This window comes from Procambarus clarkii, chromosome 67 (genome assembly GCF_040958095.1).
Source record: "Procambarus clarkii isolate CNS0578487 chromosome 67, FALCON_Pclarkii_2.0, whole genome shotgun sequence".
NCBI classification, from domain to species: Eukaryota; Metazoa; Arthropoda; class Malacostraca; order Decapoda; family Cambaridae; genus Procambarus; species Procambarus clarkii.
The window spans coordinates 20106817-20119956 of NC_091216.1; the positions used below are offsets into that span (position 1 = coordinate 20106817).

The 13140-nt window shown below is 38.7% G+C and overlaps 1 protein-coding gene across 4 annotated transcripts in view; it reads right to left on the reverse strand.

The window, feature by feature from the left end:
• Positions 1-13140, reverse strand: part of Acsl (Acyl-CoA synthetase long-chain) — an 84358-nt gene that overhangs the window by 11742 nt on the left and 59476 nt on the right. For all 4 annotated transcript variants that reach the window (XM_045757727.2, XM_045757724.2, XM_045757728.2 and 1 more), the window contains exons 6-10: positions 12911-13105; positions 9417-9553; positions 9085-9224; positions 5519-5645; positions 4101-4272 (exon numbers count right to left, since the gene is read on the reverse strand). In XM_045757727.2, coding sequence (XP_045613683.2) covers positions 4101-4272; positions 5519-5645; positions 9085-9224; positions 9417-9553; positions 12911-13105 — 771 coding nt within the window. The remainder of the gene's footprint in view (positions 1-4100; positions 4273-5518; positions 5646-9084; positions 9225-9416; positions 9554-12910; positions 13106-13140) is intronic.

Genomic DNA, 13140 nt, shown 5'->3' on the forward strand with positions numbered 1-13140 from the left:
ACTGGAAACCCGAGACAAGGAGAGAAAAACTAAAACCCAGTCAATAGATCAGGGCAGATCAGAAGGAGCATGACCAGGTGAGAGATCACAAAATGCATGAAAGGAATAGGAATTTATTAGGAGAGCACCAAGCTAGTATGATGAGAACTTGGGGAAACAATGCGTGTCAACACCAAATGCAAGCAACAGTGGTTCTGCCAATGCTGAACGATAGGTGTGATAGTATTGGGCACGAGATGGTAATTGAGAAACAACCAGAGGACAAAAACAAAGATCTGGCACCGTTGTGTTCTTCCAACATTGCAATTGTGAATATCATGATAAACCCTCGGTTCCAATGAGCTTGGCAGCATACCTGTTCATTTCCTGAACATGTTCCATGAGTGGCTTGTCAAAGTATGCCATAAAATAGTCCACTTCACTCATGTTCTCTTCAGTATAAGGGAAAAGGTCAGTAACCCTAACATCTGCAGGATCAAATGTTGGAATTTGTGGCACAAAGTCTGAATCATCTCTCCAGACGAATACACCTGTTCTGGCAGTGCAACCAACACCACGGACATGTATCCTAGTACCAACAAAACTGTTATTGGCTAGATGAAGATCTCCTACTACGCATAATGCGGACATGAACATTGCAAGATGAGGGCAGTCTTCCTTAAATTTCCCATTGCGACGTGGCATGCCAGCTTCTGATGGAGAAGCCCATGCAGCAGATCTCCACTTGGTAACACTACATACACCACTACCACTTGCCACAGGAATGACAAGTGGCAAAGTACCAGTATGTGAAGAGCCCATAATATGCCTGAAATGCTGCAGATGAGAACATAAATCTTGGAGCCGTTAACTATGTCATTTCTGTGAAATGTGTCACCTCTCTAATGTGTGTAGAAACAAACTTCAGCTGGATGAGAAAATAGTCCCCCAGTGCTGCAACTGTGGAGGTGTTCACAATGCCAGCTTGGCTGTGTATAGCAAGAGGCCGAGTATGGATGTTCCTTGGCCAGAGATTGTTACAGAGCAGGAAAGCGCTCTTACTCAGACACCGGAACAGCAGAAAAGTCTGCACAAAACAGTACCAGCGAACTGGACGAATGCGTGGACAATAGAGTTGTCTTTAATTCGTTAGGGTCCAGCAATAAGCAGCCATACCAGCACTCAGGACTCCGGCAGTAACAGTGTCGATGAGAGAAATGATTACTGGGGCTGAGAAAGATGGCCGTAATGGTATTGCCAAGGATTTGTGAGCTGAAATAAAGCAAGTTGGTGAGTGCCCACGAAATCTTGGGCAGAGAACCAAGTTCATTGAGGCAAATTTAAACATTCAGGTGAAGTTAAAGGAAAGCAACAAAACAGTAGTGAAGAAAAGTCAGGAAATAGTAGTTGAGGGCAATAGTGAAACAATGAGTGATGAAATGAAGGAAAGTGATGTGTAAGTGATGGTAGTTGTATTGAAAGAATAACTTTCTAATTATAAATAAAATAAAGGAATCAGTGGGACCAATAATGGACTGTCAAGTGCCTGAAAAACACACTCGAGAAATGCAATGTTGATTTTACCAGTGAAATTGGGAGGAGGGTGGGAAATATTATACAATGAATGGCTATTAGTGAACTTATTAGGGATGAATTAAAAAGTGAATATTTTACAGGATGTGAATATTTTAATAATGCATCACTCTAGACTGAAAATGTTGTCATGGAATGTCAGTGGTTTAAGAAACAGACTTACAGATGTTCATTGTTATGTGATGGGAAATGAGATTGATGAGGAATTAGAAATAAGCCCTCCAGGAGACAGGGAATAGGAATGAAGGCTTATTGAAATTAAATGGCTATAAATGGTTTCACCTTTTCGCCACAAGTAACATAAGAGGGACGTCTATTTATATTAAGAACTCCATACCAACAGAGTTAGTAAAACCAATATAAAAAACACAAGGTATTTTTTGACACTGTACATGCCACTGCTTCCTACATCTCTCTGAGGGGGCCAGGTTCTGGCTTGTGGTCCCCCAGTAGGCTAAATAAGAGCTCCGTGACTGATGGCACCTTGTAATTTGGCACTATACAAGTATAATAGCTTCAGGGTGCCACAAGGGGCTCTCCCTGGAAATCATCACAAAACCAATAATTTGGGGACTTACACAAAACACAACATATTATTTGCCTTGAACAATGGAGTTATCCTGCTTGTCAAAGTTGGCTGTTTTTGAGGAATGAAGAGATCTAGTTACTGGAGAAGATGACTGAAGATGGAGATGCATCATCGGTGGAGAGTGGCGATGCATCAGCACCAGAAGGTGGCAGGTCATTTTCAGTGTCACTGGCTGCATTTGATGTGGGAGATGATAGGTTGGTGGTAAATATCTGTGGGTCATTATCAGTGTCACTAGATGCTTCAGAAATCAATGGTTTTGGGTCAGCCTATTTCTTGAAGATTATTTAGGCAACTGAAGGTGACATTTTGAGAGGCGATTGCTAAGCTGGAGACTTTTTTGGCCAAGAAGAATATGTTCTCAAAGCACTTTGCACAACTTTCTCTCAACGTAAATTTGCTTGTAAAGTGCAAGGCCATTTCAAAACATCTTTGAGGTATTTTGATGTCTCTCAGCATCGCCTTCTTGCTCTTCCTAAATTGCCAAGGCATCAATTACCAGCTTAAATGCCTCTGTCAGTAGCTTGGCTGTGAATCATTTTGCTGGAAGTATCTGTCCTAATTATTGCACAGTTCACACCCCTAAACATTTTCAATCTGTGTTGGTTTTTCACACCCCTTCTCAGAGTGCTTAATAATGTCTAGCTTCATTTTTAAGGTAATGGGTTACCTTTTCCTTGGCATTGGTAAATTATTACACTTCCTCCTCTTATCAGCCACTGTTAATGGTATTTTTCTCAATGAAACTACAGAAAGCACAGTGTCTCTAGTCTGGGTATGAGAAAACTGGGTCTTCAGAAACAAATTACTCATGACAGTTTGCCAAATAAACTTTTAGGTTCTAAAATTTCCTAAGGTAACCTAACCTAATCTTACCCAAAAACCTAAGCTAACCCAACTGAGCCTAACACATTGTAAACTAAGCTAATACATCCTAACCAAGTGATACATACAGTACAGTTTTAACAGTCGAAAATAAGCTGTTAAAGTCTTGTGTATGATTTGACCATACCCACCCCTTTCCCAGTAGGTCATGAGGACATTTGTGTACAATACTCCACCAGGTGGCTGCTGTGTGAACGTTTTAGCACACAGCTCGTAATACTGGGGAAGCTCCAGCAGGTTCAGTTAGTAATTTCATGCACGAAAGGGGACTTAAGATGACGTTCAGATGGATGAGTGTTCATATAATGTGAACCTCTGGTATCAGATAATGTGGTTTCACAGTTAGATGATTTTTCATTTACATGTAATTTTAAAACTTTAGGGGTGGTTTTCCATGTTTTACAAGGTTGAATGAAGGTTCAAAGATGGTCTATGAATCTGGTATAGAACTAGCTGACCCCAGGCTGCCATACACACCAATTAAATCTTATGGCATCTAATGCTTTTCTAGTGTTTTACAAACTTTTTAAATAATATGCACATGCATTATGCATGTGACATTCATGGCATTATGCACAGTATTTGTGACTGCATAGCAGAATTTAGTAATACTGTGCAGATATGAGGTTTGTTGAATGAGTTGACAAAAAAAAAAAAAAAAAGAGAGCCTTTTCAAGCAACTGGAATGCAACCCAATTTTTCCATATAGCCAGCCTACAGTGTACTTAAATTGGGTTTCACATATTATAGTTATGTACCAGTAATGTTTTTTTTTAACACATCCTGAACAAAATTTTGGAGGAGTGCTGTATAGTACTACATAAACAATACTTTCATTCAACCATAATTCCCATCTTCTTCAGTGTTACCTGAAGTCAGCTTCAAAGATACAAAGTATATCTTACATTTATATCTTACATAAAAAGTTTATATGTATGTGAAGAGCCTTTATATACAGTACATATAAAAAGCCTTTATATACGGTACATATATAAAGAGCTTTTATATACAGTACACAAAGACCCAATTTTAAGACTTCAGTATTCATACTCACCAATCATAATTTCACCACGAGGCTTTGGTTTATCTGTGATTCTATAATTCCCTTCTTCCCAGTCAACAAGTTTAACATCACATATTTGCAGAGGAGCACCAACTTTACCAGTGGACATGTCATTCTGGTCCATGAGTGTCGCACACCCACACGACTCAGTCAGGCCATACCCCTGAGTAAGTTCAAAATTACATATTACATTTATGTTGCCATATGCCAAATACAGTAATAAAAAATGCACTCCGTGATTTTAGAGTTAACCCTTCAACAACATACCACAAAAGCAAGTGTAAATACTTTGGATTAATTTGATTAAAATGTTAAACAATATAAAAGCAAAAAAACTTTTTAGCATTCAAATTTTGAATTCAAACTTTTTCTCTACTACTTGACAGTAATTTTAACAAAGTATAATTCATAAATCTAATCAAAGTACTGTTCAACAGAGTTATTTTTAGCAGTGAAAGGGTTAGCAGGCTATGGTGCCTACCTTCTACCAGTCTCTAAGCTATGTTCCTAATGTTATTGCATGAAATTGGCACAATATGTATACAAATCCCTATAAGCATTAATTAGCCCCCCTTGTTCTATTTTGAATGTTTAGTAGGTTTCACTGCTTTCAATGTGTCCACACTTGGCTTTCAGATAAACTTTCTGCTCAATGGATACAAATTTCTACTTTCTCTCACAATCTTCAGCACTATGGCTGCTGCTATGAGATATATCTTTATAAGGAATGAAAATGAAGATAATGTAATACTTAGAAATAAAATAGCCCCTGTACCAGGCCATACAGGGTCTGTACCTGTCCTGTACCAGGCCATACAGGTACAGGGTCTGTACCTGTCCTGTACCAGGCCATACAGGTACAGGGTCTGTACCTGTCCTGTACCAGGCCATACAGGGTCTGTTCCTGTCCTGTACCAGGCCATACAGGGTCTGTTCCTGTCCTGTACCAGGCCATACAGGGTCTGTTCCTGTCCTGTACCAGGCCATACAGGGTCTGTACCTGTCCTGTACTAGGCCATACAGGGCCTGTACCTGGCATCTGATCTGCTTTAGTACTTTATTCCTCATTTTTTACAGTACAGCATTCTGTATACTATAGTCATTATTGTGTGATAATATTTTTTGTAAAAAAAATTTGAAATATTTGAGTTTTCTTTAATAATTTTATATCCAGTACAGTATTTATAAACATTTGGTTGAAATAATTTGAATACTCGTAACCAGACAAGACTTGGGTAGACAATATCACATTCACTAAATGCCTGTGCAATTATAGGGGATTCTAAGTGGATCAAAATTTATGCAGCTTAGGCAGTAATTTATTGGAACAAGTTTTGTTGCAACTTGTTCCAACTGTATTAGAAATGGACTGTTGAATGCAAGACTTATAAATAAACATTACTACAAACCTGTAAGACCGGCACACCGAGACTCGCTCGTACAAAGTCGTGTGTCTCGGGAGAAAGCGGCGCCCCTCCAACAGCCACTATACGCAGCCTTCCTCCTAATAATGCACGAATCTTCCTGAACACAAACCTGAATAAGAAAGAAAGATAGATATAAACACTACATAAGCAATGTTGAATAATACATGAATATGACTCTGCATATTAATTTTGTTTTTCTCAAAAGAAATTTCTCTGGTGCACTGAGGTCTTCAAAACCAATTAAACACACATGAACCAAAGAATGACATATAAACAAAAATTGTTCCATGGGAATCTACATAGCCTATATCAAACCAATTCTAAAATTTGCAGCACTGACTCTGAATTCAAGTCATGCAAAGCACAAAGAGATTTAAAATGTCCAGAGGTCTTAGCCTGAACTAAGAGATCAAAGTTATCAAAATCAGTTAAGGGAACTTGGTCAACTCGAGAAAAAGAAGGTTCAGAGAAGATATGATCAATATATACAAAATAATGATGGTAATAAACACAGACAGACTCTTTAAACTGACAGAAAATACAAGAGGACATTGGTGAATGGTGGAAATGTAACAGAGCTGTAGAAAGTTGAGGAAATACTCGTGCTCTGTACAGGTGGTCAGCAAGTGGGGGCAGCACTGAAAGGGGTGATCATGAACTTCACTTCCACCCGTAACTTCAAGATACAATATAGAACTTGAATGTCGAGATATTAAAAAAAAAAAAAAACACTAGGCACTAGGTTCAAAAGGCTTGGAGGCCTTTTGTACTTAGTGGCCTTAACCCTTAGACCGTGCAATACATATATAGATGATGGGAGTAAGTTTACCGAAACCGCACATTACATATATACACGATTGAGGCTCTAGCGCACGATTTTAAATTCCCCCCGAGGGATGGGGGCAGCTGTAGTCCAGCCACGACATAGTTAACAGACACAACCTAGAAAAAAAATCGTGGGCAACATTCCCGGGTGTGAGAGCCTCAGTACTGAGTGAGCCACCAAGGCTGGCGCACGCAGCATGAGCTCACGGCACCGCTGTTCAGCTTGTGACCACAGCGTCGCCTAAAAATGTCAAAATATATATGTACATGCCATTATTTAGCAATGATAGTATTGCAGAAGACCCCTGACTGTGATAAAACTGACCAGGATTCTGATAATAGCAGGAGTGTGGTGATATTTAGTGCTGTGCTCCATGGTGGGAGGAGTAATGCTGAGGAAGAGAGGGAGGTGGCGTTGTCTTCTGACTGTGTGGCCACCTCTTATTGACTGGACTTACCATACCAGCTTAGTGGTTTGCTACGGTGAACTGAAATGTAGATACTTATATATAACGTGTGTATAGAGTGTAATAACAGCAATAGGAGTACGTTGGGAGGCGCCATTTTGGTGAGGGAGGTGCGTTGTCTGCATGACATGTCATGTTGTTTACTGGTGGCCACTATGGTCTTTGGCCACCATACCAGCTTATTTGTACAGGTATGGTGAATAAGACATGTAGATAATTACATATAATGTGTGTGTATATATAGCATAATAACACCACAAACAGTATTGTTGGGTGAGAAATATTAGTGCTTCTGGCCTTGAACCAGTGAGGGTGGCAGCCACCAGCTGACTGTGTGTGTGTAGCTATGTCTCTTATTGCCTGAACACGCCATACAAGCTTAGATGTACAGTTATGGTGAACAAAACATGTAGATACTTATATATAACATCCGTGTATAGTGAATAAAAGCAAAAACAGTAAGGTGGGAGGAGTATGTGGGCAAGTGAGGAGGTGAGGGAGGGAGTGGTGGGGTGTGTGGCGGCCACTCTTCATTGTTTTTTGACTCACAATACCAATTTAGTGGTTCGTTATGGTGAACAAAACATGCAGATACTTATATATAACCTGTGTATATAGTGTAATAACAGCAAAACTATTTGTTTTTTGCTTTATGAACATAAAAATTGAATCACTAATATGCACACCATAATTTTGAGTACAGTGATGGTTCACACATTTTATTAAATAAATATATACACAATACACACTATTGAATAATATTACTACAAAAAACAAAGAAAAAATCAATCAGAGACATTGAAATAATTCGGTAATAATATCTTTGTGGCAACTCCTGCCTGACAGCTGGGGCAGAGCAGACCTCGTCTGGCGTCTGCTCTGCCAACCCCTCTTTTTTTTGCCACTTTCCCGCCCTATTATATGCCATATATAATTTTTTAATTTAAATAATTTTAACAATTCCAAAATATGCCATATATGATTTTTTTTCCCCGTGATCAGGGAACACAAATGAACACTTTTATAAGACGAAAGAATTTTTTTTATTTTTTTTTTTCTGTTGAGCCTGTGGGTGTTGAAGGCCAAAACGCCCTTAGCGGCCTAAGGGTTAAAGACCTAAATTTCTCCCTTGATGGCAGCGATAAGAACCGATAGGTAAGCACTAACACCTATATCCCAGGATAAATGGAAGTATTATACTGTACTGTAGTGTTAAATTCTAAAAGGAGAATACGGTAAAAATTCCTTTCATGGTTGAATTTCTTATTGTTGTACAGTACTAGATATGCTAAGAGTTCCAAACATTTTTGTCGTTTCATTTTATCCAATGGTGCAGAAGCTACAAACTTTTTTTTAAGCTACTCGGACACAAAATTCAGAGATCACAATAAAGTACAGTATATACTCGCACCTAAAAAACATCCAATAATAGCACAAATTAATTGCACAGCAAAATAAACATCCCTAAGAATATACACAAGTCATTTAACTCAATTATTTTCATCACTTCAAACCAGAAGTGTACAGGAAAACAGTCATAATAAAAGAAAGGTGGGGAGAGCCTCAAGTACAAGAACTCTACTGACATGTGGATGTCGAAACTGGGACCAGGGGGCCTGATAGCCGAGTGGACAGCACACGGACTCATAATCCTAGGATCCGGGTACGATCCTCGGTGATGGCAGAAACAAAATGGGCAGTTTCTTTCACCCTGATGCCTCTGTTACCTACCAGTAAATAGATACCTGGGAGTTATACAGCTGTTATGGGCTGCTTCCTTGGGGTTTGTGTGTGTATTTGAAAAAAAAAAAAAAAAAATTAATAGTAACAGTTGAGAGGTGGGCCAAAAGAGCAGAGCTCAACTCTCGCAAGCAAAACTAGGTAAATACTTGGGGTGATTGGCAGTAACAACTGGACGAGCCATCCAGGAGCACGCTTTCCTGCTTTTTCTGATGCCGAGTAATACTTAGAGAGATTTATTGTAGTGAATGATTCCTCTTGATATCAATCCAGGCTGAACTGAAAATTCTCCCAGGTTTTCCTTATACTAGTGTTATCTGGTGAGGAGGTTTGAAAAGATTCCCACTACATCGACATGGAATGTCACAGTGCCCCGATTGTCAGAGCACTGAATGTCAAAGTGGACCAGCAGGATCTAGCCTAAAGTAACAAGTAATATAGTTCAGAAACATAAAATCATAAGTTATTCCTACTAGGGATACAGTACTTAATTAATACAATGATGAAAACACTTACCAATTGCAAAATGGGGTTTCCCAGCCTCGCTTCATCCAGTTCATTTTGTACTCCAAACCAAAGTCAAACAGCTTTGTTAGCCAGGGTCCCTGAGATGCTACCTTCTCCAGGATGCCTTTGTAGATGCGATCAAGGATTAACTGTACATAAAGAGCAAGGTGAAAATAAAAATAAAAACTTGCAGGGAATAGTTTGGATATTTACAAGTACATGAAATGAATTACAGCAAATTAACAGAGAGATTATCAGTACCATATAGCCTGTCCCAAGGTGTTTCTTTATTACAACTACTGCACAAAAGTATTTGCAGAATTTAACATGAAGCAACTTACAGGTACAACAGCCATCATGGTGGGCTTGAGAATAGAGCAGTCTCCCATGGTGCCACGTTTGATTTTGCTGGATCTGTCTGTCATTGTTAAAGCTGTGGAGTATCCCATAGGCACGCCAAACATCATCATCATAGACTCTGTAAAATCAAGTGTTTCTTCCTGATTCCAACTGTGAGCCTCACCTTAAAAAATAAATCTGCGCCTTTTTTAACCAAACATATTGATCATAAGTTTAATAAATCTATTTAAACTTTGCCACTGTCTGTCTAGGAATGAGGCAGAAGTGCAGAATGAAGAGAAATGCAGCAAGATGTGAACAAGGAAAGTTTGATATTGAGATGCAGGGATTGACCGATATAATTACTCTGGCATTGTAAAGGTATGCATGGAGGCTAACTCTACAACTGTGTAACTCTGGACCTAAAAAAGGCTTTGGACAGAGTCCCACACAAAAGATTGTTTTGGAAATTGGAACATGCTGGAGGGGTGACAAGGAGACTGCTGGCATGGTTAAAAAAATTCTGACAAAGATGAAAAGCAGTAATCAGATGCAATATATTTGACTGGAGGAGTGTTACTAGTGGAGTACCACATGGTTCAGTACACCTGTCGTATTCATTAGTAATGTTCATTAAACAGGCCACACACAACCTACAAATTGTGTGGCTAGACATCAAAGAACTCAGACAATAAGAGAGGTCTTGGGATGGTTCTGGATAGTAAAGTATCACCAGAGGACTACATGAATAACATTACAAGATCAGCGTATGCTAAGCTTTTCATCTTTAGTACCACTTTTAACACTTTCGCGCTATCTGGACGCGCCGGCGCGTTCGGTTTCGTCTAACGTAAACGCATAGTGGACATAAAGTTATGTCCACTTTTAAAATATTTGTATAAAATTCAATTTTTATCCGATTTACTTTGGGTTTGTTTCAAACTGCGCGCTATGAGGCTCTCTTTCTCACCACTAGGCTGCATGGTACAATAAGTTCATGAAAGGTGTGGATAACTTCGATCAAATGGTATTTTGTCCCAAACGGGTTGCAGGTGGGTGACTTTAGCCGTTTATACTGGTAATTCTTCCCCCATATCATGTATTATATGCATATGTCTGTTTAGGGAATTTTATTCCGATCAATATACAACCAAAAATAACTGTGTGCAACAAGTATAATCTTGACAAACATAACAAAAGTAAAAATATTTCGTGTGTGTTTGACGCTCACTGATATGTTCCAGCGTTGTTTTATATTTGTCGCTATTCTAACTTACGCTTTGTTGATATTTTTTACCTATGGGCACATAGAACATTCTATTGCGAACACATTGACATAAAAATGAATGACGTACATAGAAAATTAATGTCATGAGAGTGAAATAAGTATAAACTTTCAAAGCGCCGTGCGTCGTCCCGTCACCGATACCGGGTAACAATTTCACCACTTCCCACACTCTTGCGGGCGGGCTGCATCATTATTATACGCTTATATTCATATCACCGTGTTGGGAATTTCATTGCGAGTCCATTGATACCAAAATTAACGCTGTAGAACAAGTGTGGAGGTGATTACAATCCCAAGAGTAAAAACATTTTATTGCTGATGGGCGCTCACGGCGAGTCATCTACGTAGTTATTTATTTGGTGCTGGTATCCCTATATGTTTCGTGACTTATTTTACTAATGTTCTTCTAGAGAATTTTATTGTGAACACGTTGGTACCAAAATGAAATACGTAGCATGAGAACTAAGGTCAGAAGAGTAAAAAGAGTATACACATTTTTGTTTTTACGCTTAAGCGATAAAAACGCAGCGCGCACATTCGGTTGGCTGAGTGAATTACATGGATGGTGAAATACTAAAGAAACTGTTTATGACTCTTGTGAGATCAAAATTGGAAAATGCAGCAGTTGTATGGTGCCCTTATCTCAAGAAGCACATCAATAAACAGGAAAAGATGCAGCAGCATGCTACAAAAATGGCTTTCCAGAACTGAAAAACAAGAGATATGAAGAGAGGCTAGAGGCACTAAATATCCCACAACTAGAAGATACTGTACAAGAAAAAGAGGTGATAAAATCACAACTTACAAAATAATAGCAGGAATCTTCCAAATTGACAAAGCGGAATTCCTGAAACCAGCAACCTCAAGAACAAGAGGTCATCGATTCAAGCTAAAAGGGATCTTACGGCTGAGTGGACAGCGCTTGGGATTCTATGTCCTAAGGTTTCGGGTTCGATCCCCGGCGGAGGCGGAAACAAATGGGCAGAGTTTCTTTCACCCTGATACCCCTGTTCACCTAGCAGTAAATAGGTATCTGGGAGTTAAACAGCTGCTACTGGCTGCTTCCTTGGGATGTGTAACAAAAAGGAGGCCTGGTCGAGGACCGGGCTGCGGGGACGCTAAGCCAAAAAATCATCTCAAGATAATCCTTAAGATAAAAGCTAAAGAAACAAAGGTGCCCAAAAAATATTCAAAAGTTTTCTATTGCAAAGAGAGTGGAAGTCAGTTGGAAAAGCTAAGTGAGAGGGTGGTGGAGGCCAAAAGTCAGTAATTTCAAAGCATTATATGACGAAGAGTGTTGGGAAGATGGGACACCATGAGCATAGCTCTCATTCTGCAACTACACTTAGATAATTACACTTTGTAATTACCTAAATAATTACCAGTTTGGTAATTAGATAATTACACTTTGGCAAGTATTTAGGTAATTACACAATTCAGTGTTGGATGCTGCTGAAATACATATTAAACAAACTGTACGTATTTAAATTGAACATATAGGATATCATTTAAATAGATAGTGCTAAATTTCTCGGTGTCTCTAACAAAACTTTCTTATTCTTCATTTGTTAAAGAAATTTAAAATGTAGTTTGAATCTAATAGAATGGCAACTTACTGCATAACAGTTCCACTGTTTGCGTTTATTTACCCGAGCCTAAAACAATGAGTCACTTGCTAGAATTTACTCTGCTCCTGTAACAATATCTAAAAACTAAGGTGAAAATTATTAATACTATACCTCATTACAGAAGTTAATTCTTTCTTGTATTTTGAACTTGATACAGAGTTATTGAGTCTTTTTAATACCTTCATATGAGCTTGTCTGTTTTCCTCATTATCTAACCAGCTTCTACTAGGTGAATAAGTTATGTTAAATACAAAAATTATTCTAAAACATACCATCTTCCATATGAAGATTAAACTTTCCAAGATACAATAACACTAAACTGCTTCACTATTTTAAAATTCTGCTCGTAAAATAAACAATAAGGCATTTTAATACAGCAGACTCCTGAAACAATGTGGTTGACTGCTCAAGAACGGAAAAAAAGAAAAGTGGCATATAAATAAAACAAGACCAGAGCCAATAGTTTCTTTTAAGTGGTAACCTGCAGTACATGCACTTACAGTTGTCTAAGCCACTTTCTTCCTTGTATTATTTATACAGCACTTATACTAATAAAAGTACGAACAATAATCTCACTAACCTGCCATGAGTTCTAGGACATGTGCTAGTGGAAGGAAAGCCAAATAAACGTCATCCTTTCTTATGCCAAGTCCTACAGCATAACCAATGATAGAGTTCACAAGGTTGTAATGCGATAACACGACCCCTTTAGGAGCTCCAGTTGAGCCGGAGGTGTACATTATGATGGCTGTGTCGTCTGGAGTTGGTAGCATATCTATGAAAGACAAAAGACATAATTAACTACAGTAA